The sequence below is a fragment of the Miniopterus natalensis genome, chromosome 12, assembly GCF_054644295.1.
Source record: "Miniopterus natalensis isolate mMinNat1 chromosome 12, mMinNat1.hap1, whole genome shotgun sequence".
NCBI classification, from domain to species: Eukaryota; Metazoa; Chordata; class Mammalia; order Chiroptera; family Miniopteridae; genus Miniopterus; species Miniopterus natalensis.
In genome coordinates this window covers 71,829,524-71,851,957 of record NC_142092.1, presented here as the reverse complement: position 1 = coordinate 71,851,957, position 22,434 = coordinate 71,829,524, and the positions used below count along the sequence as shown (strand labels likewise).

At 56.4% G+C, this 22,434-nt stretch overlaps 1 protein-coding gene across 1 annotated transcript; it reads left to right on the top strand.

Annotated features, from left to right (window-relative positions):
• Positions 1–731: 731 nt before the first annotated feature.
• On the top strand, positions 732–21,818 carry AIF1L (allograft inflammatory factor 1 like). Its single transcript, XM_087823013.1, has 6 exons — positions 732–840; positions 1,033–1,094; positions 11,615–11,681; positions 13,871–13,912; positions 16,329–16,491; positions 19,010–21,818. Exons 1-6 carry the CDS (start codon positions 810–812, stop codon positions 19,095–19,097), a joined length of 453 nt encoding a protein of 150 aa, XP_087679139.1. The 5' UTR covers positions 732–809; the 3' UTR covers positions 19,098–21,818.
• Positions 21,819–22,434: the final 616 nt, after the last annotated feature.

Here is a 22,434-nt window from a genome sequence, read left to right as displayed (position 1 = left end):
GACACTCTTCCTGGAGTTTGAGGCTCCGGGTATCAGCCAGGTGGATTTGCACCCCAGACTTCCACTCCCTGACTTTGCTCTTCTGTAAAATGGGAGCACGAGTCCTATTTCAGAGAGGTTTGAGAGTAAAGGACCGAACAAACTAAAACGTGTCCGGCATTAATCTGACAAAGTGCCTGTGCACAGTGAGTGCTCCAGAAATAGGCTTTATTAACAAAACACGAACTCGGTCTAATGGCTTTAGTGTCGCTGATGTCCCCAAAAATGAATGGTTTTCTTTTTCTTTCAAGAGTTAAACCAGGGCTGGGAACCCAGCCGCCCTTCTGGCAGGACAGCTGCGCACCTGGCGACAGCACCGAGGGCCTCGGTGGGCGGCGCACTCACCCCCCTGCGGGGCCCTGCGTTTGCTTCCCGCAGCTACCCCAGGAGTGCGCACGAAGGTCCTCCCCGTTCACTTTTACGGGGAAGCCGCGGCCGGGAGCGGGAAGGGGACTTGGGAAGGTCCCGGGGAGCGCGGGGAGGGAGGTGCCCGCGGGCGGCCCCCGCGCTGTGCCTTTTCCGCGTCGTCCGGCAGAGGGGCGGGCGGCGGGCCCGGCTTCCCGCATAATAGCCGCTTTGAGGCCGGCGGCCGGGAGGCGGGCCGCGGGGAGGGCGGGAGCGAGGGGTGTGTCCGGCCGCCCGCGCCTTCCCTCCGCCCCTCGGTCCCGCCGCCACACGCCGCGGGAGCTCGGACCGCGCGCCCGCCCTGCCTCCGCCGTCCCCGCGCCGCGGCCGCGAAGCCTCCAGCCGGCGGGAGCGCGGTGCTCGCCATGTCGGTGGCGCTCAGCAACAGGTTTCAAGGTAGGCGCCGCTCTCCCCGCGCCGCCCCGCGCCCCCGCCCCGCCCCCGGCACGCGGTCCCGGGGCCCCCGCCCGCCGCCCGTGCGCACCCGGCGGGCCGCGCGTCTGCAGCGCGCAGGAGGAGGGCGCGGGCCCCGGGGGCGCGCGGCCCGGGGAGACCCCCGCTGCCCGGCCGCCTCTTTGTCTCCTCCAGGAGGGAAGGCGTTCGGCTTGCTCAAAGCCCGGCAGGAGAGGCGGCTGGCCGAGATCAACCGGGTGAGTACGTGCGGCCCCTTCGCTCCTCTTGCGCTCCCGCCGGGGCAGCTTGCGAGCCGTCGGAGCTGCGCGCCGCGGGTCCCACCTCCTGCGGACGCTGTGCCCCCTTCCTCTTTTTTCCGCCCCCCTCGGGGCTCCCCCCAATTTCCTCCCTGCGCCTCCGACTCCAGGTAAGGCCCCTCCACCCCTCCACTCCGCTCTGGTCCCGGCGTCTCAGGTTGCAAGTTGTTACTCCTGCGCCGGGGAGGTAGGGCCGGGCCAGGAGCTCCCATACCAGCCGGGCCTGGGGCTCCCCAGAAGCCCGCCTGGGACCGGCCACAGGGGTTTGGCGCCCGAAGGGACCCTCAATGTCTCCAAGCAGTCCAAGTTTTCCAGAGGTGGAAGGGAGGCCCAGAGAGGCCAGGCGGCTGCCCAGCAAGTGTGTGGGTCAGGCTGCTCATAGCACCCTGGGCTCCAGACTCGCAGGCCAGTGCCCTCTCCACCATAGGAATTGCTGGCCTCCTGCCTGCCCCCACGCCCACCCTCACAAGTCTTTTCCACTCCAACTTTTTCCGGAAAGGCTCCCCTACAGCCTCGATGCTTTTCTTGCGGGCGCCCCGGTGGATTTCTATAAAGGCCATCCAGCTGTTGCCAGGCACACAGTGGGAGCCCCATAAACGTTTGTGTAATGAACAGGTAAGTCTGGAAGATAAGAGAGTTTCAGGACCTGCCTGGGTTGGCCACAGCTCAAAGGCCACAGCCAGGGCCTTCAGAGTCCCGCATGACCTGGTCTCCGTCACTTCCCAGCTCTGTGGTCGTCACCAAGGACCTCTCCTCCTGAAGCCAGGGCCGCCCTGAGGGCTCAGCGAGGGAAGGCATGCAGTGTGCTTGGTCTAGCACCTCACACAAGGGAAGACCTCCGTGGATGGTACTAGAATTATGTCCAGAGGCGGACGTCTCCCAGGTTCCTTCCTAACTGGTTGCAGAGGCATGCCCACTGAAACGAGGCAGGACATTCCCCCTGCTGGCTCCCTCTGGCCACTGAGCACCCAGGATTTGAGCCCAGCTCTGAGTCCCAAATCGGGAAGCTGGTGGGGTCAGCAGGGTCCTGGGGAGGCTGTGGGGTGGGACCAGGCACTGTGGTGTGGTTGCAGTATTTTGGGGAGAGGGGGACGGGCTTGTAGTCTGGATTTCCACTTTGGTTTTCGTGGATTGTCTAAAACAAGACAGCTGGTCTGATTTCCACTGGCTATAGGAATCTCGTGGAGGACTCTGGGAACCCTAGGGTCCCTCATTGCCATCCTTACCCTGCCTGTTGGTGTCATCTTGAGCACTGCCAATAGGGAGCCTGGATGTCTGGCTGGGCTCTCAGGGGTCCAGGCTGCTGGGCCCCCTCCCAGTTCACTCTGCAGCCCACAGGCCTTGGCTGCGCTTGCCCTCTGGACAGGAGCCTGGAACCCTGACCTCATACAGCCCCCTGGGCCACTGGGCTGGGCAGGTTCCAAGCTGGCTGAATCCACCCACAGCCAGCAGGACCCTGAGCCAGAGACAGCTGGGGATGGGGAGAGGTGACTTCAGTTGGACAAACCAGAGGAGCTGAGCATGTGGGACTTTCCGTGCCAGCCCCGCCCTTGGAGGGGGGAAGATTGTGGGGAGGCCACAGAGTTGTTTTGGGAGGGCAACTGACTTGGCTCAGAAAGGGGTGGGTCTGTGCCTCCCAGGAGCTGGACTGGACAGCACTGGGACTAGAGAGGGTGAGCAAGAAGGGGCTGTGTCTACCTACCTTGGGACCCTGGTGCCCAGAGAGGGCAAGCATCTGGCCAAAGCCATACAGAAGCCAGTGGCAGAGCTTGCAATCTAGCCTCCTTTCCCTGCCCAGACGCTATTCTGAGACCACCAGGCTCTCGGCCCCTGGAGGGAGGAATCTCCAGGATCAAACCAGAAACTTGAGCTGCTTCCCACCGCAGTAGGTGAAGGTGGCCCCACAATGGTTTAGAGTCATGAAGGGAAGGAAGGCGGGGGACAGAGTGCTGTTGGCTCTGTGACCTTGGGCAAGGCTCTTGAGAACGTGGTAGTCAGGCTGTTGTGATTTTGCAGCGATAGAATCTATGTAAAGCACATAAGGAGAGCTGGCTGCTGTCATGATTGTTATCATGGGCTTGTTTAGGGCTTAAAGGTGCAGGGAGTGGAAACCAGGGCTGCTTTGCTGTGGCCCCTGCTGGCCACCCAGCCTGGCCAGACTCCTTCATCAGGAAGAGCCTCAGTCTTCCTCTACCTAAAATGGGAACAGTGGTCCCTGCTCTGCTCCTACAGCAGTCAGTGGAGATGCGCAGATGAAGCTCTTTGCAGACTCTGAGGGAGGCACTGTGTTTGAGGATCTGAGTCCGTTTCACCCATGGCCATGGCCATTGTGGAGGTGCCCTGGAGTGGGCAGATTCTAGAAGGAACCATGTTGACAGCCCAGACTGGCCTTCCTTTGGGGTTCAGCTTCGCTGACCCACTGGAGTGGGGCTTCTGGGAGGGCTGGACTGAGCAGTGCCCCCATGGAAGCAGGGAGCCAGGAAGGACAGGGCTTCATGCTCTCAGCATGTGCTCTGTACCTCTGTGGCTGCTGCCTGGGGCAGAGCCCAGCCAGGCTGGCAGTTCTGGGGGCTTCTAGGCTCAGCCTCCCAGTTCCTTTTGAGGCCTTTCTCCCCCCACCCCCCAGGTTGGGCCAGCTTCCAGAGGGCAGCAGAGCAGCTCAGTCCTAGCTGTTATTATGAGGGATTCAGGAGTGAAAACGGACAGAGACTTGGCCCCTGCTGGCCACCAAGCCTGGGCCAGACCCCTTCATCTGGAGAGACCCTGGCAGAGCTGTATGGAAATGCATTTTTTTTGGCTTCATTGTAGCTTTTGCTATCATTTTCTGAGCCCTTGGCATGTGCCAGGCAGTGTGCCAGGTGTGCTTTGGGCAGTATCTCCCTGAGTGCTCGCTCTAACCCTGTGAGTGTGGATTTCCAAGTTATAGAAAACAGGACTGAGAGAGGTTGAGTCAGTTGCCTGGGCTTAAACAGCCACACTTGAGCCTAGCCTGTTCTCTCAATAGCTTGATTGGGTCTCCAGTGTGGTGCCCACCCCCAGCTCTGTGCCGTGTGTGTGTGTGTGTGTGTGTGTGTGTGTGTATGTGCGCACACACGCATTCTCCGCACTACTGGAGCAGGCAGGACAAGCGCGCACCTCCTACTCCCCCCACATAGCTGACATTCTCCGAGCCTTGATGGCATGGCAGGTGACCTCAGGCCGGCAGGCCAGCCTTCTATGGCAACAGAACACGTTCTCTCCAGCTTTGCACAGGTCCAGAGAGAAGTGGGGCTGGGTGGGTGCCGCTCAGGGTGCTCTTATCCTTGGGACTGCAGGGGACGGCGAGGCCGCAGCTGTAGCCGGCCAGAGGCCAGGATCTTTAACAGAATAGCCCGGGGCATGCCTGGCGCTTGAACTGCATCATCTCACTGACTCCTGTCAAAGGAACGTCCGTCTGATTAGAAAGACGTGCGCCGAGAATGTGTCAGCATCGCCACAGGACACGGATTACTGGGCTTCCCATTCTAGAGATGAGGAAACAGAGGCTCGGCCAGGTGAAGTCACCTGCCCGAGGTCATCTGGCCAGGAAGTGGCACAGCCAAGCGAAGCGTCTGACTCCAGACACCGCCCATGGCCTGCCCTGGCCCCTGTCCACCAGGTGGCCATGGCCTAGCTGTGACACAGGCCTCTCTTGCTTATGTGGATAAAGATCTTTGGCTACTGTCCTGCCCTCCCAGCCCTCCTGGGTCGAATGAAGGGTACTCAGCGTTCCCTGTAGCATTTAGATGCCTCGTGTTATTTCAGGACCATGTGCCATCTGTACTGGGAAGAGCTGGGCAGGGCAGGCTGTGTGTCTCTGCCCAGAGGGGCATGTGTCCCCTGCCCCTCCCCAAGCAATGGGGGACCTCTGAGACCTGACCCAGGCACCACGCAGGTATGTCTTTTCCTGTGTACTGGCAGTGCCTCTGTGTCCCTGCCCAGGTGAATGTGCCAGGCTGGCATCACTGGGCACCCGTGTCTCTTGCCCTTCCTTAATATATTATAAGGGAGATGGTGATAAGCGGCCACGTGAGCCTCCGCGGATTCAGTGTCCTCACAGGTCTGGCCAGTCACGACCTCAGCGTGGCCGTGTCACAGGAAGCTAGAGATGGAATTTCTGCAGGGTCCGCTCCATTGGTGTCGGTGATGGGCTGTTTTTCTTCAGCTGCCCCATCTATTGGCGAGGACACAGCGTCCGGATGAGGCCCCAGGGCTACTGTGGGGAATGTGAGCCTGCTGTCCTTGCGGGTGCATGTTACAGGCTCCTTCTACGTGCCAGGCACCAGCCCGGGCATTTGTGGCCTGGTCCTGGCCCTTTAAGATCCTGTGGGCTGCGTCAGAGGCCCCATAGCCTGGTGTGCTACTGCCTGCCTTGGGGTTTTTGCCCAGGGTTTCGGCCACCAGCCCCTTGGATGGCCTCCAAGATGGTGATATCTGCCCGCCCCACAATTCTGCTACAGCTAATACATAAAGACACGCCTGGAGGGCCAGGAGCAAGCATCCGGGAGCAGGTGCTAGAGGTACCAGCCCAGAAAGAGAGTTAAGTCTGGGGGAATTAAGCAGGAGGCGGGCATCGGAGGCCGCACACAGCAGGGCTGCCACCCTCTGCTCGTTTTGGAAATAGCCCCTCCCAGGCGTGAGCGTTTGGATGGGAGTCCTGGTGGGGGGAGATTTTGATGTGCATCCGAGGTTGTAAGGACCAAGGGGAGCAGCAGTGCGCAGGTGTGGCTGCCGGTGCTGTCTCCTAGGGCTGGGGTGGGGACAATCTGTCTCGTGTGGATGGCCTGTCACTGCTAGGTCAGCCAGGTGTCTGAGGACAAAGCAGAGCTTGCCCTGGAGGAGGGATGGCCAGAGGTTTAAGGCTCACCTGGAGGGCTCTGTGGCACAATGTGGGACAGGGAGTTGTGGCCGGGTCACTTCTCTGCCCTTTCCCTGCTCACAGTTGTCTCTTTGGGTGATCCATGTGCGCAATGATCATTGCTAACACGTAGTAAGGATCTGTGCAGTTAGCTCGTTTCATCCAACCCAAAGAGGAGATGCTGTTATTATGATCCCATTTCACAGATGAGGAAACTGAGGCTTTGCTACAGAGTGGGAAAGCAAGTTGCCCAGGGCCACAGAGCTAGTAAGTGCTGGATCTGGGATTTGAACCCAGGCAACCTGATTCAACAATCCTTCCCCGCCCCTCTGCCCCACACACCCGGCACTCAGGGAGTTTACGTGAGACTTCTAGCCATTGTGGCTTTAGGCAACACCTGTCCCTTCTGAGGCCTCAGTTTCCCCTATTGAACAAAGAGGACAAGCTGGATGCTCTGAGGAGACCCTTCCATGTTCTGCGACTGGGTGGATGTTTTAACAGCTCTGTCACCATCCCCCGGCCTTGCCTGTGGACTCTCTGACCTGAGGAGTGATTTTTGAGCTCACAGCTTCCTGTTTCCGGCCTCAGGCCCCTGCCTGCTTGCATTTCCTGGCTATCTTGGTGACCAGGCCACCAAGGCCGCTGAACTTGCCCCTCTGCATATCACAAGTCACTCTGAGCACCCCGCACACCTGACAGCACTTTCTGCAGCTGTAAAAACTTGTCATTTGGGACAGTGGGCTAGAGTGGGGGGGGGGGGGGGTGAGGGTAGAGCAGGGGTGGGGAACTTGTGGGCCGTAAATCATTTGGTCTGGCCCTGCCAAGGCCTCACCAAAGAGAAGCAATTCCAGCCATCACATTAGGGGTGAGTTAATTAAGTGTTTGACCAAATATAGCAGGCTAATTTTTAAGTTGATAATTTTGCATGGCCCACGAATGATGTTATAAATATCCAAATGGCCCTCAGCCGAAAAAAGAAAAAAGGTTCCCCGCCCCTGGGGTAGAGTAAACCACCCACACACACCCTGTCCCCCAGAGGGTTGCAGAGTGGGTCCCTGGCCTCTGGAACAACATCCTTCTGCAGCTGCCCAAGAGGAAAGGTAACTCCCAGTATTGACTTTCTTTGCTCAGAAACCTGTAGTCAGGCCACCTTCTCTGTGTTCAGGGCGGGGAGGGAGCTGGGATGGCAAAGGGAGATAGACCTCGGACTGTTGAAACTTTGTGATCTGGAGCAAATTGAGCAACCTCTCTGGGTCTCAATTGTCCCATCTGTCAAGTGGAGATGCCCAGAGAGGGGAAAGAGAAATCATAAGCAGCCTGGCGGGAAGGAGGTTTGCTTCTGCTCTGTTTACTAGGCCGCGGTGGTCTGGATGATGGGCTGTGGGGGTTATCAGTAGGTTGTGCAGATAGAAATGTTAGAAGGTAACAATCAACAGCTAACATTTATTTAGTGCTTTCAGCTGCCAGGCACTGTTACTCACTGTACAGGAGTTTACTTACATACTGGAGTTCTCAGAACAAGCCTATAAGATGTTTGTGTCCTTATAGGCAAGGGAACCGAGGCACAGCCCAGTGAAGTACTTGTCGCACAGCTACTAAGTGGCTCATACCCAGGCGTTCTGGCTCCAGTTGGCCCTCTTTGGGTTTCAGCTTTTGCTTTTCTTCCAAAGGGGGCTGGCCTCTGTCTCCTCTGCCTGGGGACCCAGAGTCAGGGCAGCCAGGGGTCCGGCAGTCTGGACAGATAGGGTACCTGCCCACTGGGCATGGCTGAGCCTGAGGATGGGCAAGGATATGGGAGCAGATGCCTGAAGGGGAGGAAGCCGTGGGCTGCGCATAAGCAGGAACCAAGAATCTGAAGCTTGGAGGTGGGGGTAGCTGGCAGCCCAGCCAGCGGAGCTCCTGTTCCCGCTGCCCGTCTGCCTGCCCCCCCCCCCGCCCCCACCAAAGGCACAGTCCACACAGCTGCCCAAGCCCAGGGTCAGCGAGGGCTGCCTGCCCATGCACGAATGGGTCAGCTGCTTTCCCCACCCCGGTCACCCTGTGGCTCAAACATTTGTCATTTTTGGCCAGTCTCAGTCACACACGTGCACGCACTTATTTACCCTTTCAGGGGTGAGAGTGGAGAAAGTCATCCTGGCTGAACGGCTGGCTTCTCCGTTTATTCAACAGAAGCGCCTACTTCGTGCTGGGCAGTGCTGGGTGCTAGGCGCCCGTGAGGCAAGAGACAGTAAACACGTGCTTCTAGAACCTGCGGCCGAGGGCTGACGGCCTGCTCCTCCCATCACCCTTCCAACACCCGCTTCCTCTGGTCACTTACTCTTCAGCTCATGCAGGGAGGGAACCCAAGTGGCTCCGCTATGGAGCTTAATCCCTGCTGGGCCACTTGCTAACTGTGCTGCTTTGAGCATTTTTTATCTTCTCTGGGTCTCCATTCGGTCATTCATCCTGCAAATATTTATTGAGCACCTACCATGTGGCACCTGCATTCTCGAAGGAGGAGACAGACAATGGACAACACCCTTAATGAGCAATTAAATTGTGTTAGGAAGTGATTCATCCGGTGGAATGAAAGGAAGGTAGGGCGGGTTGGAAGTGGAGGCAGGGGCTGCAGTGGGGTGGACGGGGTCGGCCTCACTGAGAAGGTGACAGTTGTGCAAAGGCTTGGAGGAGGCCAGGCGAGGGAGAGAGCCGTATGGAAGTGTGGCGATGAGCTGTGCAGGCAGGGGGCCCAGCTAGAGCTAAGACCCAGGTGGGAGCATGCCTGGCCCGGTCAGTCCAGTGAAGGGGAGTCGTTATCCACAGCTCCTGCTGCACTCTTTTTTTTTTAAAAAAAAATTTAAATATCTTTTTATTGATTTCAGAGAGAGGAAGGGAGAGGGAGAGAGAGAAACATCAATGATGAGAGTCATTGATCGGCTGCCTTCTGCATGCCCCCTACTAGAGATCGAGCCCTGAAACCTGGGCATGTGCCCTGACTGGGAATCGAACTGTGACCTCCTGGTTTATGGATTGACGCTCAACCGCTGAGCCACGCCGGCCTGGCTCCCCCTGCATGCTTGTCCTTGCTCTCAGTCGCTGCCTGGTGGTTCCATGTTATCTCTGTGTGATTTGCCTCCAACAGAGGCCCCTGTCCTACCCCTTGAGCCCAGTCTGCCTGGATTCCTAGAGTGGTCAGTACACATTGCTGACAGGCTCCAGGCTGCTGCAGGATTTCTGGTCGACCAGGACGTGGGAGCTGGGAGGCCCCTAGCTCTCTCCCCTCAAAGTCTCAGGTGTTGGGCTTTGCCTGTGCCTCCCCATGAAGGTTCCCCAGTTTCTTACATAGTAAAGTGGGGGGAACATAGGGCAATGTAGTGAGTTGAATGTCGGCTAAGTGAATTCTATTTAAAGGTTCTGAGATGAACTTCCTACTTTTATGAAATGTCCTTTACTGAACTCTGGCAGCAGCCGATGGCAGTTCAGTCTTCCCTCGGCAAAGTACAAGTTTGGCAGCCTCAGTTAGCACCTCTCCTTATTCTTAGTTTTTGGAAATATTTCTTTTTGCATTACCCCAAAGTCTGGGAACCACTGTCCTGTTTGTCCCTCTGCTGGACAGGTTTGGGACCTGTGACACCGGGGGGTGCCTGGTTTGCTCGGGGTCACAGACAGGAGTTAATTGTCCTACTTTTGGTCAGCAGTGGAAAAGAGCTCTAAGAGGGAGCCAAGAGGAAGGGAAGTCCTGGACAGAGCCAGCGGGAGGAGGGCAGCCTCCCAGGCGGCAGGAGAAAGTTCCAGCTCCAGCGAGGTGCATGGCAATGAGGCACCAAGTGAGGCTGTGGCCACGCCAGCTGGATCCCGTGAGCCTGGGGCCGCTCTCCACCAGGCTGCTGGAGGCACAGGTCCTGGAGTCTGATAGGCCCAGATTCCAAACCAGCCCTGCATTTCCTCAGCTGCCCAGGACTTTATTTAACCTCTCTGGTCCTCCTGCTCTTTCCTGTAAAATCTGCATAAAATTGAGAGTCTAATAGGATTGCATGGTACCTAGCAATGGGGAGTCATACTGGCAAGTGAGTTCCCCTTCTCTGTCTGAGGGGCTGAGTTAACATGCAGACACTTGGACCCTGGAAGGGCTCATATTCTGCCTCACACTAAATCATACCTGTTGCTTACTGAGCACTGACGGGCAAGCTTGGTGATCCCCAGTGAGGGACAGGTGCCTGAGGATGTGGTTACGCTTGTGCCCATTTCACAGTTAGTAAGCAGGTCACTGAGATCCAAACCCAGAGTGCTTCAGCATTGTTTAGGTTTTTTGTTTTACTTTACTCTTGTTTTACTTTAAGCCTCTTGAGGATTTACACAACAGGCTAGAAAGGTAGTGAGTTCTCTGTCCTAGGAGGTATGTAAGTACAGACCCAGTCATCGGTGAGTGGGAAGTAGGAATTTAGGAACAGATTGAGTATTGACCTGGATACCATTTACTGTCGCTTGAAACACTCCCTGTAATTTTAGGGTAAGGACTTTATCTTATTTGCCTCGGACTTACCTGCTCCCTTGCTGCCTGGAACACAGCAGCGTATGCTGTGGTCCCTCAAAAACTGTTGAATGAGTGACGAGTGAGGAGCGATGCTCACATCCAGCTGCCTCAGTAAGGAGGAAAGTGTGGTCCAGACAAGAGAGGGCATTGGCGGAGTCTGTGCTAGGGCGGGTGTGCACCCCCTGCCTCCCCATCTGTGCACAGGCTCTGGGGCGGCTTGAAGGTTAGTAATGAGGCGAGTCAAATCCTTGGCCCTATGCTGGCCTAGCAGGTGCTTCCGAATGGGTAGCTTTTTGTTTTAAAGCCAGATGAATGCCTGCTGTCTGCCCATCGTTAAGGGTCAAGGTCAAGGATGCAGACTTTGAATGAGATGGAGCTGAACTGAAGGTCTCACTGTGTGAGCCTCAATTTTCTCATCTGTAAAATAGGAAACTGTTGGGCCCACTGGGGATCCAAATAGATCATATAAGTAAGTGCTTCATTCTGGGGGCTCTTGTTAGTGCCCCCCGACCCTCCCCATCTGGTTCTGAAAGGACTCGTTTGAGACTCTCCCAGCATCTGAGGGGAAGGTGGCCTGTTTTATGGTGAGGACGGGAGAGGAGTGACTCCCAAGCAATGTACAGTCACTTTACTAGAACAGAGACTAATAACACGACAGCCACTGTTTGTTGAGCACTTGCTATGTGAAGTCATACATGCACTCTCCTTGGATTCTCATACAAACTCTAGAAATAGCTCTGATAATTACGCCCACTTAGAGATAACACATGGGAATTAATATGAGGAATTAATATGCCAGGGTCATGTACCATGCAGCTTGTCATGGATCCCAGAGCAGGGTGCCCTGGGGGAGGCCCAGGTCCCTGCGCCGGTAATTCAGTTTGATGGAAGGTGTTTTGTCTCCTAGAGCAGACTCTGCGGGTCCCACTCCAGCTGCTGAGTACACTTCCTACCTGCAGGCTGGACTCCGCGGGTCTGCCCTGGCGGGAGAGAAGGCCCCGGGCAATGGGCCTCCGTGCTGGCAAGTTCCGCCTGGACCCCTTGCTTAGCTCTGCCCTCTCGCCTCTGTAGGAGTTTCTCTGTGACCAGAAGTACAGCGATGAAGAAGACCTGCCAGAAAAGCTCTCAGCCTTCAAAGGTGAGTTGGGTTTGGCTGCCCAACTCCCAGGCCCTCGTACCTGGGATCCCTTATCCCCACAGGGCCAGGCTGCACCCGTTTCATCCGCAATGCCCCTGTTCCTGGGGGGCTGCAAGACAGGGTGCCCGGCTAGAGGGGGCAGGCCCCTTCACCGCCTCCAAGCCGCCCCGACCCCCTCACCCTCACCTGTAGGCCTCAGCCTGCCCCTGCCCCTCTCTCCCCACAGCTGCCCGCAGGGCTCAGGTTGGCTCCCGTGGCCGCTGCCCAGGCCCTGCTCGCTCCCGGGGCCCCAGCACACAATCAGCTCTTTGTAGCAGCCCTGGCCTCTCCCCCTCCACCGTGGAGCGTCTCGGGAGCCCCTGCGGAGAATGGACGTTTGTGTCTCTGCAGTGGGGCAGGGGGCAGAGTTTCTGCCCATTGAATCCCTGCAGCACGGGTTGAAAAGAAAACAGGGCTCGGGAGCCCGCGCACACACGGGGAGGGGGCGGCATAAAGGCCCCTCTGTTCTGGGCCGGGCACTTGGTTCCCAGCCAGCGGCTGGAGAAAGGAGAGGAGCCTGCACATAAGGAGCAGCCAGACCCACCTTTCCTGCCGGGAGATGTACTCAGGGCGCGCTGGGGGACCATGCGAGTATCCTGGAGGCCACATCCCCCTTCCCCCAGAGTCTTGGCACTGCAGGCAGCCTCCCTGCTCCAAGGCAGAGAACCTGCCAAGTGCTCCTCAAACGCTTACAGCCTGGTTGTCCGGGGCAGGGCGTCAGGGGCTAAGCATTTGTTGAACATTGACCTGTGGGAAGCACTTCAAATGCTGTGCTGTGAGCTCCCTGAATCATCCAATCTGGCCAGGAGGGAGACAATGCCCTCTTTAATTTATAGAAGAAATTCAGGCTCAGAGAGGTAAGGTCATTTGCCTGGAGTCACACAGCTCACCTAGGGCAGAGTTGGGGTTTGAACCTATATTGATCTCATCCCAGATCCCCTGCTCTTTACCATTATGGGATGGTGCTTTTTACATTAAAAACAAAAAACAAAGAACCCCCATCCCTGCCCTGTTGCCCCCCTCTCCTGTCACATGCCAGCCAGCCATAGGAGAGCCTCGAAGAGGGGGAGCAGTCCTTCCCTTCTCTCTGGTTACCAGTGGGGTCACTCTTCAGAGATGGCCCTGAGAGAAGGGACAGAGGTCTCTGGGGTGGTAGGTGCTGTGTGCGTGAGTGTGTGTGTGTGTGTGTAGGGGGATGCCCAATTAGAAAGGCTGGGAGGCCCTGATGGCATGAGGAGGAGCCTTGAGACTACCTAGGAAGGACATTCGAGGCAGAGGGGTGGCAAGCCCTGAGCCAGAGCAGGTGGGGGATGGGCCGGGCACAGCAAGGCCAGTGGATGGAGGGGAGGGAGGGAGGGACAGGCAGCCTGAGTGGCTGGAGGGCAGATGCTCCTGAAGGTCCCGGGGGCCTCGAAGGCCACTGAGGGGACCTTGGCTCCTTCTTGCTGCTTCATGCAGAATAGACCCGGGCAGGGGTGACCTGCAGAAGGCACAGGACTCGTTTGCACACTGCCCATGACAGAAGGTACCAGGGTGCTCCAAGTCATTCTCGCTCGCTGTTAGAGGTCCCCTGGACCCCTTGATCAGGGACGTTTAATTCAGCCTGTAGGTAAGGTTTGTGGGGAGGGCCTGTGTACCCTTGGGCCCTGTATGTCCCGCTTCGTGGTGAAGGGCAGGCCCACGGGCATTTCTACTGGAAGAGCATCAGGTTCTCAGTGTTGCCCATGACCCAAAGATTCCAAACCACCTGGCTGCCCATCGGAATCACCTGGGGCACGCTGCGGGCACGCCAGGTCCTGCTCCCACCCGCCCTTCTCAGCCCCACCAAATCACTACCTCCTGGGCCAGAATCTATCGTCGTCACTGTAGCCGATCTGAATGCAGCCAGCCGTCACTGGCAGGGACCCGGGAGGAAAGAGCTGTCCTCACTGGTGGAGGGTCAGAGTGGCCTCCTTGCCCCTAGGTGAGGCGTGCAGGCAGGACCAGATCCTTCTTCAGAGACAACTAAGATGATAGGACTCAGGTCAAGACCCCGCGTAGGGGTGAGGAGTTAGGTGTGGGCTCCTCGAGGACCTAGCCACTTGCCCTCAGGGGAGTCACTGGAACCCTGCCTTCCAAGCTAATGCCAGTTTTTACCCTGTGTTTTCCAGAGAAGTACATGGAGTTTGACCTGAACAATGAAGGCGAGATTGGTGAGTAAGGCCTGGAGAGTGTTGGGGAACGAGGGTGTTCGGTGGGTGGACAGTGCGAAGGTCCAGGGAGCCCCACAGACTCACCTGTGTGGGTGAGGTGTCAGGAAGCCTTCCCGATGGGCTGGGCCAGCTGAGCCGGGTTGGAGCCCGTCTGCCTTTACCCTGGACCCATCGTCCCCAAACTTCTCTTCTGACCATTTCCCTCTCCTGCCACCTCGCTGCCCACGCCTCAGCCCCCCACCCCAGGGGACCCAGCATAAAGAGTGCCACCCCTGCCCGGGGCTGGAGATGCTCAGACTTTTGACACGGTGGCCCAGGGGGCTAGCATTTCCCTTGTCTCCAAGCCTCTCCTCCCATCTCTATACTGTCTTGCAGTTGACGAGGTGCCTTCGGGTACATTGGTTCCCTCCTGGTCCAGATACTGGGGGCGACAAACACCTGTCCCATGGCACTTACATTCAGGGCCGTATCTTTACCTTCACCGGTAGCAGAATGACATGATCAAGGCTGGTGTAATTATCCCCACTATACAGATGAGGAAACCGAGGCTCAGAAAGAGGAAACTACTTGCTTGGGGCACGGGTCTTTACGTGGCAGGCCCCAGGCCCCGATCCCTCCTCCGGTTCACCCTGCGCCGCCCTGTTGCCGCATTTCTACTCCTTGTCTGTCTTCTCTTGTTCTTTCCCCTTTCGGATATTTTTAGTCTTTTTCTTCTTCAGGAAAAAAATGTATCAAGTTAATTCATTTTCACCATAAAAGTTTTTGGAAAACCCAGCAAAGCACAAAGACAAATCTCCTTCACCCACATCCCACCTCCCAGAAATAACAGCTATAAACAGTTCAGTTTATATCCTTTCACTCTTTGTTCTAATCACAAATGCAGTTTTATACCATTTTTAGAACCTCCTTTGTTTAAAAAATAATAATAACATATTGTGAGCATTTTGACATATGATTTGCTTTTCTTTTGAAATATAATTAGTGGCTGCCTAATATTCCATTGTGGGGATGGACTGTTAATTCATTCGGCCAACGCCTTCATGTCATTGATAATCCCGTGACGAACATCTTTGTACGTGAATCCTTTTCCACACCCCTGATTATTTCTTAAGAGTGAATCTCAGGAATTGGACATTCGGGGTCAAAGGTTTCCGAAGCATCCTGCCAAACGGCCTTCCAGAAAGGTCTTGCCAGTTCTGAGTCCGGCCAGCAGCCGCAGGAGGCCTTTCGCTCCTTCCTGCAGAAGGCTGCCCAGCTTTCTTTGAAATGCCCTGGACATCCTGGCACCTAGGGGGCTGGCACCAGTCCTGCCCGCCCTGCCTTCGGGTGAGCTGGCGCACACTGCCTGGCCCTAAAATCTGCCCCTGCCGCACCCCGTCTCCCGCCATCCTTTGCTGGCCCATTGTTCATGGAACAATCCGAAGGAAATTGCCTCAACTCTGGGGAGCCGGGTGGTTAGAGGCAGCAGCTCCTTGGGGTGTAGTGACTCTTTGGTGCCTCCCTTGTTTTTCTGAGATTTTGTTCTTTTGTTGGTTTTCCTGCTCTGCAGGGGTATTTTTGGCACCCTCTCCTTTCTGGGCTGCAGGGTGGGAGTGGCAGACGGGAGAAGCTGCCACCCAGCCCCCTAGAGAGGACTGTGGATGTCGGGGGTCAGGCCAACTCCCTGACTCCACCTGGCTGGGCAGCGGGCCCCTGGCTCCCCCGAACCTGCAGGGAGGAGCAGAGATAGCAGTAAAGAACAGCTACTCTAGCCCTGGCGGGTTTGCTTAGTGGTTAGAGCATCGGCCCGCGGACTGAAGGGTCCCAGGTTCGATTCTGGCCAAGGGCACATGCCTCGGTTGCAGGCTGGGTCCCCGGCCCCAGTCAGGGCATGTTCGGGAGACAACCAATCGATGTGTCTCTCTCACATTGACGTTTCTCTCTCTCTCCCGCTCTCTCTCTCTCTCTCTCCCCTCCCTCCCCCTTCCGCTCTCTCTAAGAAGAAATGGAAAAAATATCCTCAGGTGAGGATTGAAAAGAAAAGAGACTAGCTGCCCTGTTACGCACCTGCCTTGTGCCAGGTGCTTCTGCACATGGTCCTCCCAGCGCTCCCATCAGCCCGTTGGCCCCCCAGTGGCACTGGGGTTCAGTGAGGTTGTCGCCTGCCCAGGATCCCACAGCTAGAAATAGCAGGGCTGGACTCCAACCCAAGCCTCGGTGACAGTAGAAGCCCAGGGTCCTAACCACTAGTCTGCGTGGCCTCCAAAGGGGGCAGGGAGGGGTGATAGGTGGCTGTCCCCAGAGGAGCAGGGCCCTGCCCGCAGTGGCCGGGAGGGCTGTCCTGCCGCTTCCTCCGGGCGGCGGCCAGAGGGAGCTTTGCCAGCTGCCCTGCCCGCCCGCCCTGCCTCCACTCTGCGGACCTGCTTTCCTCCCGCAGACCTGATGTCTTTAAAGAGGATGATGGAGAAGCTCGGGGTGCCCAAGACCCACCTGGAGATGAAGAAGATGATCTCGGAGGTGACAGGTGGGGTCAGCGACACCATCTCCTACCGAGACTTTGTGAACATGATGCTGGGGAAACGGTCGGCTGTCCTCAAGCTGTGAGTACCTCCCGCTTCTGGGGCCTCTGCGGCCCGGTCCTGTGTGTGGGGAGGCCCTGCGCGGCACCCCAGCCCCCAGCCGGGAGGGGCCTCCCCGTGCGCCCGCCGGGTGGGGTTTCTGTGCTCTGACCCGCCTCCTTACCTGTCGGACAGACGGACAGATGCTGCGGGCGCAGCCTCAGGGTGAAACTAGGCTGGGGGGGGGGGGGGGGTCTGGCAGAACCGGCTCTCAGTAGGTGGCAACTGTGATGACTGTGGCGATGCCGATGACAAAGCTACTGGCAAAGCTTTCTGAACCTCAGCTTTCTCACTTGTAAAGTGGCTCTGCCCCCCAGGGGTGGGTGCGATAGGATGCAGGCTTGCACCCGGGCCCAGAGGGAGGTAGAGCGCGAATGCTGTTCCCCTGTAAGACAGATGCAATAAATGTCTTTCATGAAGCCTTGTCCTGAGGATTAATGAGGTCACACACGTGAGAGCCTGGCCCGGTGCCTGGCTGATGGGGACGCCTAGGAGATGGTGGCTAAAACCCACTTCGTACGCGGGTGCTGCCCCTCCGAGGAGCTGCAGAGAAATCCCTGCGGAGTCTCGTGGTATTTGAGCCGAAAGGGACCTCATTTGGCTCTCATGACATAAGATTAACTTTCTTTCAAATGCACAAATGTCAAATCCACCTGTCTCATTTAACAAAGGGGGAAGTTGAGGCTCTGGGAAGCTGAGTAAATGGCTCATGAGCCCACCGCTTGGGCTGGTCAGAGCTTTTCGTGTGGGTGGGATGGGGCAGGAGGTGTGGCGGGCAACCCACCACGGTCAGATGGTACTGCAGAGGGCAGGTGGCAGCAACCAGGGTGGCAACGCTGCTAAAACAACACCGAAGACCTAGTGGACATTTACTGCGTGTCAGGCACTCGTCTGTGTGTCAGCTCTTTAGATTTATCACTTGTTAATTCAGCAAATATTTATTGAGCACCAGCTGTATGCCAGGAATTATTCTAGGTGCTAGGGACACATGAATTGCTGGCATCCTCGTAGAGCTTACATTCTAGTGGCAGGAGGTAAACGAAAACACACAAAAACACCAGATTGCAGTGGTGTAGTACAAAGAAATATAAAGTGGGAGGAGGAACAGAGATGATGCAGTGGTTGGCAGGAAGGGTCTCCCTGAGAAGGTGACATTTGACCAGAGCCCTGAATGAGGAAGATGGGAGGAGCAGAGCCATGTGAAGATCTGGGGGGAAAGCATTCCAGACAGAGGACACCACACGTGCAAAGGCCCTGAGGCAGAACTGTGTTCAGATTTTTAAGGAACAGCACAGAGGCCAGTGTGTCTGGGCTATTAGTAAGTACAGTGAGTGAAGGATGGGTCTGCAGAGCTGGGCAGGGGAGGGAATATGGGGCCTTGTAGGCCCCAGTGAGACTTAGCATTTTGTCCTAATGTGGAGGGTGCCATTGGAGTGGTCTAAGCTAGGGACTGACTTTTAAAAGGGCCCCTCTGGCTGTGGCAGGGGTGAGAGTGGCCGCAGGGAGGCCTGTGCTGGGAAGAGACGAGGTCGCTGGCTTGGAGAGGCTGCAGCAGAGGTGGACAGGAGCTGTTGGAATCGGGAGTGATTTGGGAGGTAGAGCCAGAAGCATTGCTTACGTGCCTAGACGTGGGGTGTAAGGGGAAGTACAGAGTCTGTGAGTCTAAAGTCTGGGTCTCGGTAACTGAGTGAGTGACTATGCCGTTTGCTTGGTGGGAAGGGCAGGTGGGGAAAGCAGGCATCAAGAATTCAGGTTTTGTTCAAGGGACGTGCCCTTAGGACATCCAAGGGGAGGGGTCGAGGAGGAGCTGGCGGTGCAGGTCTGCAACTCAGAGATAAGCTGTTTGTGGACTTGTCACCCTTTGGATGGGATTTAGAGCCGGGGGACTGGAAGAGCCCAGCCGGGGAATGACTGCAGGCGGCGTAGGGCACTATGCCTGGGCCAGCTCCAGGACATAAACACATTGGTGCCCTTACTTCCAGATGAAACAGCATCAGCCGGGTCGAGAGTCTTGCTGGAGCCACCAGCTGGGAAGTAGTAGGGATGGGACTCAGATCCAGCTGTTTCCCTCCAGAGGCTCCACCAGGAACCCCTGTCCTCTACTCCCTGGACTTGACTCTCAGAACAGTGGGAGGTTTTTGAAGATCAGAAGGGGTTTTGAGTGGAGCCGTGGCCCAGCCTAGCTCCGCCTCCTCCAGGCAGCATGATTAGAGGAAGGTACATAGCCTGGAAGGCAGAGATCCTGAGTCTTGTCCTGCCTGGGCTGCCTGTGTGGCTCTGAGGAGTCACGTTGCCACACTGCGCCTCAGTTTTCTCCTCTGTAAAATGGGACTAGGAGCCCCTTCTGTGTAGCTGCCGTCCTAGGCTTCTGAGAAGATCCCACTGGAAGATGGGTGAAGGGCACTCTGCTCAGGACCCTGCAAACGGAAGGCTGGCAGAGCTTTCCCTGGATGAGGGAGGGGTCCTAACCCTGTTTCTTTTTTCTCCATCTCCAAACCAGAGTCATGATGTTTGAAGGAAAAGCCAAAGAGAGCAGCCCCAAGCCTGTTGGGCCCCCTCCAGAGAGAGACATTGCCAGCCTGCCCTGAGGATCTGCCTGGACCTGCCCCTGCCCTCCCTGCCCCTGTTCCTCCCTCCTGGTCTCCCTGCCCTCTGGACTTATGGTGTTTTGTCTTATTTGGGTTTTCTGCTCATTGGGCATGTTTATTTGGGTTTTTTCATCTGCAGAATCAGCGATCTCTTTGTAAAGCACAAATTATCTGCCTTAAAGGGGCTCTGGGCCCCTCCCTCTCTTCCTCCACCCTTCTCCCCGCCCCCCACCCGTGCAGAAGGGCTGACATCAAACCAAAAAACCGGAGGAGGGCGAGGCCAGGGCAGGGAGGCTGGAAGCTGGGGATCCCCACGCTTCCTGGAGGTCTCTGTGCTTAGCCCAGGCTCGCTGGCCTGACCCTGGCAAGGACCTTGGCCCACTTCCAGGAGACCTTGGGGTAGGGACAAGGCTGCAGGGCCTCGCCAGGGATTCCTCAGACACTCTGAGGTTTCAGTGCTCTCGGTGGTCCAGGACGTGGACACTTGCTGCCCCACCGCCCTGGCTGATGCCCCACTCGGGCCATGCTTTTTCTCATAATTGGTGAGGTGACAGAAGAGGGAAAGTAAGCAATCTGAGCCCTTCAAGAAGGTTCAGGAAGAAATCCTCCGGCCTTGCCCCCCTGGCCACACTTTACAGGCAGCTCAGAGGGAGCCCTGTCCCTTGCTGGGCAGCAAAGGGCTTTGGAGGTACAGGGAAGACCAGGGGCCTTGGGAAGGAGGGCATCCAGCCTAGTGCTCCCCTTAGGGAGGGGACTGAGGGTGACAGGGTAGGACAATGGAGAATAAAATGCTTGTGACAAAAAGGGTCAGCACAGCTGTTAAGCCAAGACCTGAGAAATAGGAGGTTGCCTTTCCCATCCCAGTCTGCTGGAAAACTGGCTGCTTCCCTCCTTCGCCTTCCCACCTTCCATTATTCATTTATTCATTCACTTACTCAGAATCACAACAGATATTTATTGACCACCTATTATAAGCTTTAAGTCCCCCCACTGTGTCCTGACATGTACTTTGTCTGCCGTCTCTCTAACTCACCTCACCCTTTCCAAACCCTTAGGCATTGGATTGGGGTCTCCTGTGTCCTTTATTATGGGTTCACAGGATTATTCAGCCCTGATTCACCCTCTCATGTCACAGGTGAGAAAACTGGTGGCCCACAGGGATTATGTGCCTTGCCCAGGGTGAGGGGTTAATCTGGAGATGGAAGAGTCTGGAGCCCAAGTGTTCAGATGCCCTGCGCATGTTTCATCTCTGCTCTGGGCTGCTTCAGATGAAAACAAGGGGCAGGGACGGGGAGTCTCCTAGGTCAGCGTTGCGGGAAGAACCCTTGGCCGGGACGCATCTTCCCAGTGCCTCTGAGTCAGCATCAGGGTTTGGGTAAGGGCCAGGCCGGCCTCTGCAATTCTGCACTCACTAGAGCTTCTCAGCTAAGCCGTTTCTCAGAACTGGCCCCATGTTGGCTGAGCAGGGACCCCAGCTTTGACCCCACCTGTGTTCTGCAGTCCCTTACACTGCCCGCTCAGGACTTAAGATGCACTCACCCATTGAACATATTTATTAAGCACCTGCTATGGGCCAAGAGCTAAGAACCCAGTAGTGAAATAGACTCAGCCCACTGAGTCTAAATAAACTATATTTATAGTCTAGTGAGGAAGTCAGACCCAGACAAGGACAAGCGAGATGTTAGGAAAGATTGTACTGCAATCCTTGGGGGGAGGGAAGAGGGGGGCAAGTTGGGTCTAAAATTAGGCAAGAGTTTTGAAGAAGCCTCTGCCAAACCTGAAGTGGAAAGGTCTGGATGCTGTTGGAGGCCGGAGCCAGTGTGGGTGCCCTCTGGCTCCTCAGTGACCCATAATGAAGGGCCCAAGGAGCTGCCCTTACAGAGCCTGAGGGAGTGGAGCAGGTAGGGGATGGGAGAATGGCCAGGTCAGGTTAATCGGCTGGTCTCAACCAGTTCAGGAGCAAGATTATTTGGCCACAACTGGCTGATCTTCAGGCTAAGGAGCTGCTCAAATGCACAGGCCTAGTTGAAGTTTAAACCCCAGGAAAACAGTTCTCCCTGTAAATGTAAAATCTCGCCCCACCCCCTTTCCTGCTTTGGCTTTTTCCCCCCAGAGATCATTAGATAAGTGACTGCCTGTCTACACCCCTTCCTCTCTACCTCTTCTCTCTGGGACAGGATCAGACCTTTGAGCAAGGTAAAGCTTTCCCTGACTACCCATCATAGTCAGTGTACCTGATTCTTACTCAGAGAGGAGGGCACAGCCAACCAGGCTTATTTCAATAGGTCCCACAGTTTACAAGACCACAGGAGAGACTCCTTAAGGGAGGAGGAGAGCAAGTGGGTGTGTCCCCAGCTCTGGAAAGGGCAGGAAAGAGCTCTCTCCTGGCGGCGGGAGAATGGCCCCTGGAAAGGGGGATCTGCGTGCATTTAAGGCTGCAGCTATTGGCTCTAGCACTCTACTTCTCTGGGTAAGGGCTCATCTTCTTAGAACTTCAGCTGTCTTCTTTCTGAAAGACCAAATCTCACTAATGTAACCAGAAACTTGGGGGCTGCCAAGTGTGGCTTTGTCCCTGCGACTCAAAAGGAAAGGAGTGTGTCGGGCAAGTTCAGGTGGATGCGGTGTGTATGTGTGCGCGTGCATGGGAGTGTGTGTGTGGTGCCGGATATCATCTCTACATCCTGGAAATAAAACAGACAAACGTATTGATGTCTTGATTGGTGTGTTTTGGGGATGGGTTCCGGGGCTCCACAGATCCTGAAGAACGAGCTAATACGGTAACGGAACGAAGGTGCCTGGTGTACCAGGCCCTGCTGCACACGGACCTTCACTTACTCCTCACAGCAACCCAGAGACAGGTTCTATTTGTCGTGTGTTATAAACGAGAAGCAGGCTTGGAGCTGACCTGCAGTTTGCTGAAAACCAAACAGTAGGTGGCAGAATATGCACCACGGCTCCCCTCGCCCTGCTCCAAGCTGAGAACCTCCGTCCTAGAGCGTTTCTCAGATAAATCCACAACCGAAAAGCATCCATTAGCATATCCAGACCAGCTCTCTGACCCAGATGCGCTGGGTAATTCTCACTCCTCTGTGACCTGGTCAACGAAATGCCAATGACTCTAGGTGACCAGGACGTCTCGGAGATTCTGCAACAAACCTAAAGTGCTTTTGCGGCTCCCAGGCTTCTGCTCCGTCAACGATTACCCTGAAAGGAGGGCGCCAAGCTGACGCCCGGTGCTCCTTGACCTCCCTCTTCAGAAGCAGGCTGGGCGAGGCCGGGCCCTGTCCACTTTCAGAACCTCTTTTCCTCCGCAGCCCCCCCTCCCCCCGCAAAGCCC

Bases quoted from the DNA above. Each gene is read 5' to 3' on its own strand.
- AIF1L (XM_087823013.1), top strand. From the start codon at position 810: ATGTCGGTGGCGCTCAGCAACAGGTTTCAAG. The intron at 841-1,032 runs GTAGGCGCCGCT...TGTCTCCTCCAG, and splicing joins GCTCAGCAACAGGTTTCAAG to GAGGGAAGGCGTTCGGCTTG. The intron at 1,095-11,614 runs GTGAGTACGTGC...TCGCCTCTGTAG, and splicing joins GGCTGGCCGAGATCAACCGG to GAGTTTCTCTGTGACCAGAA.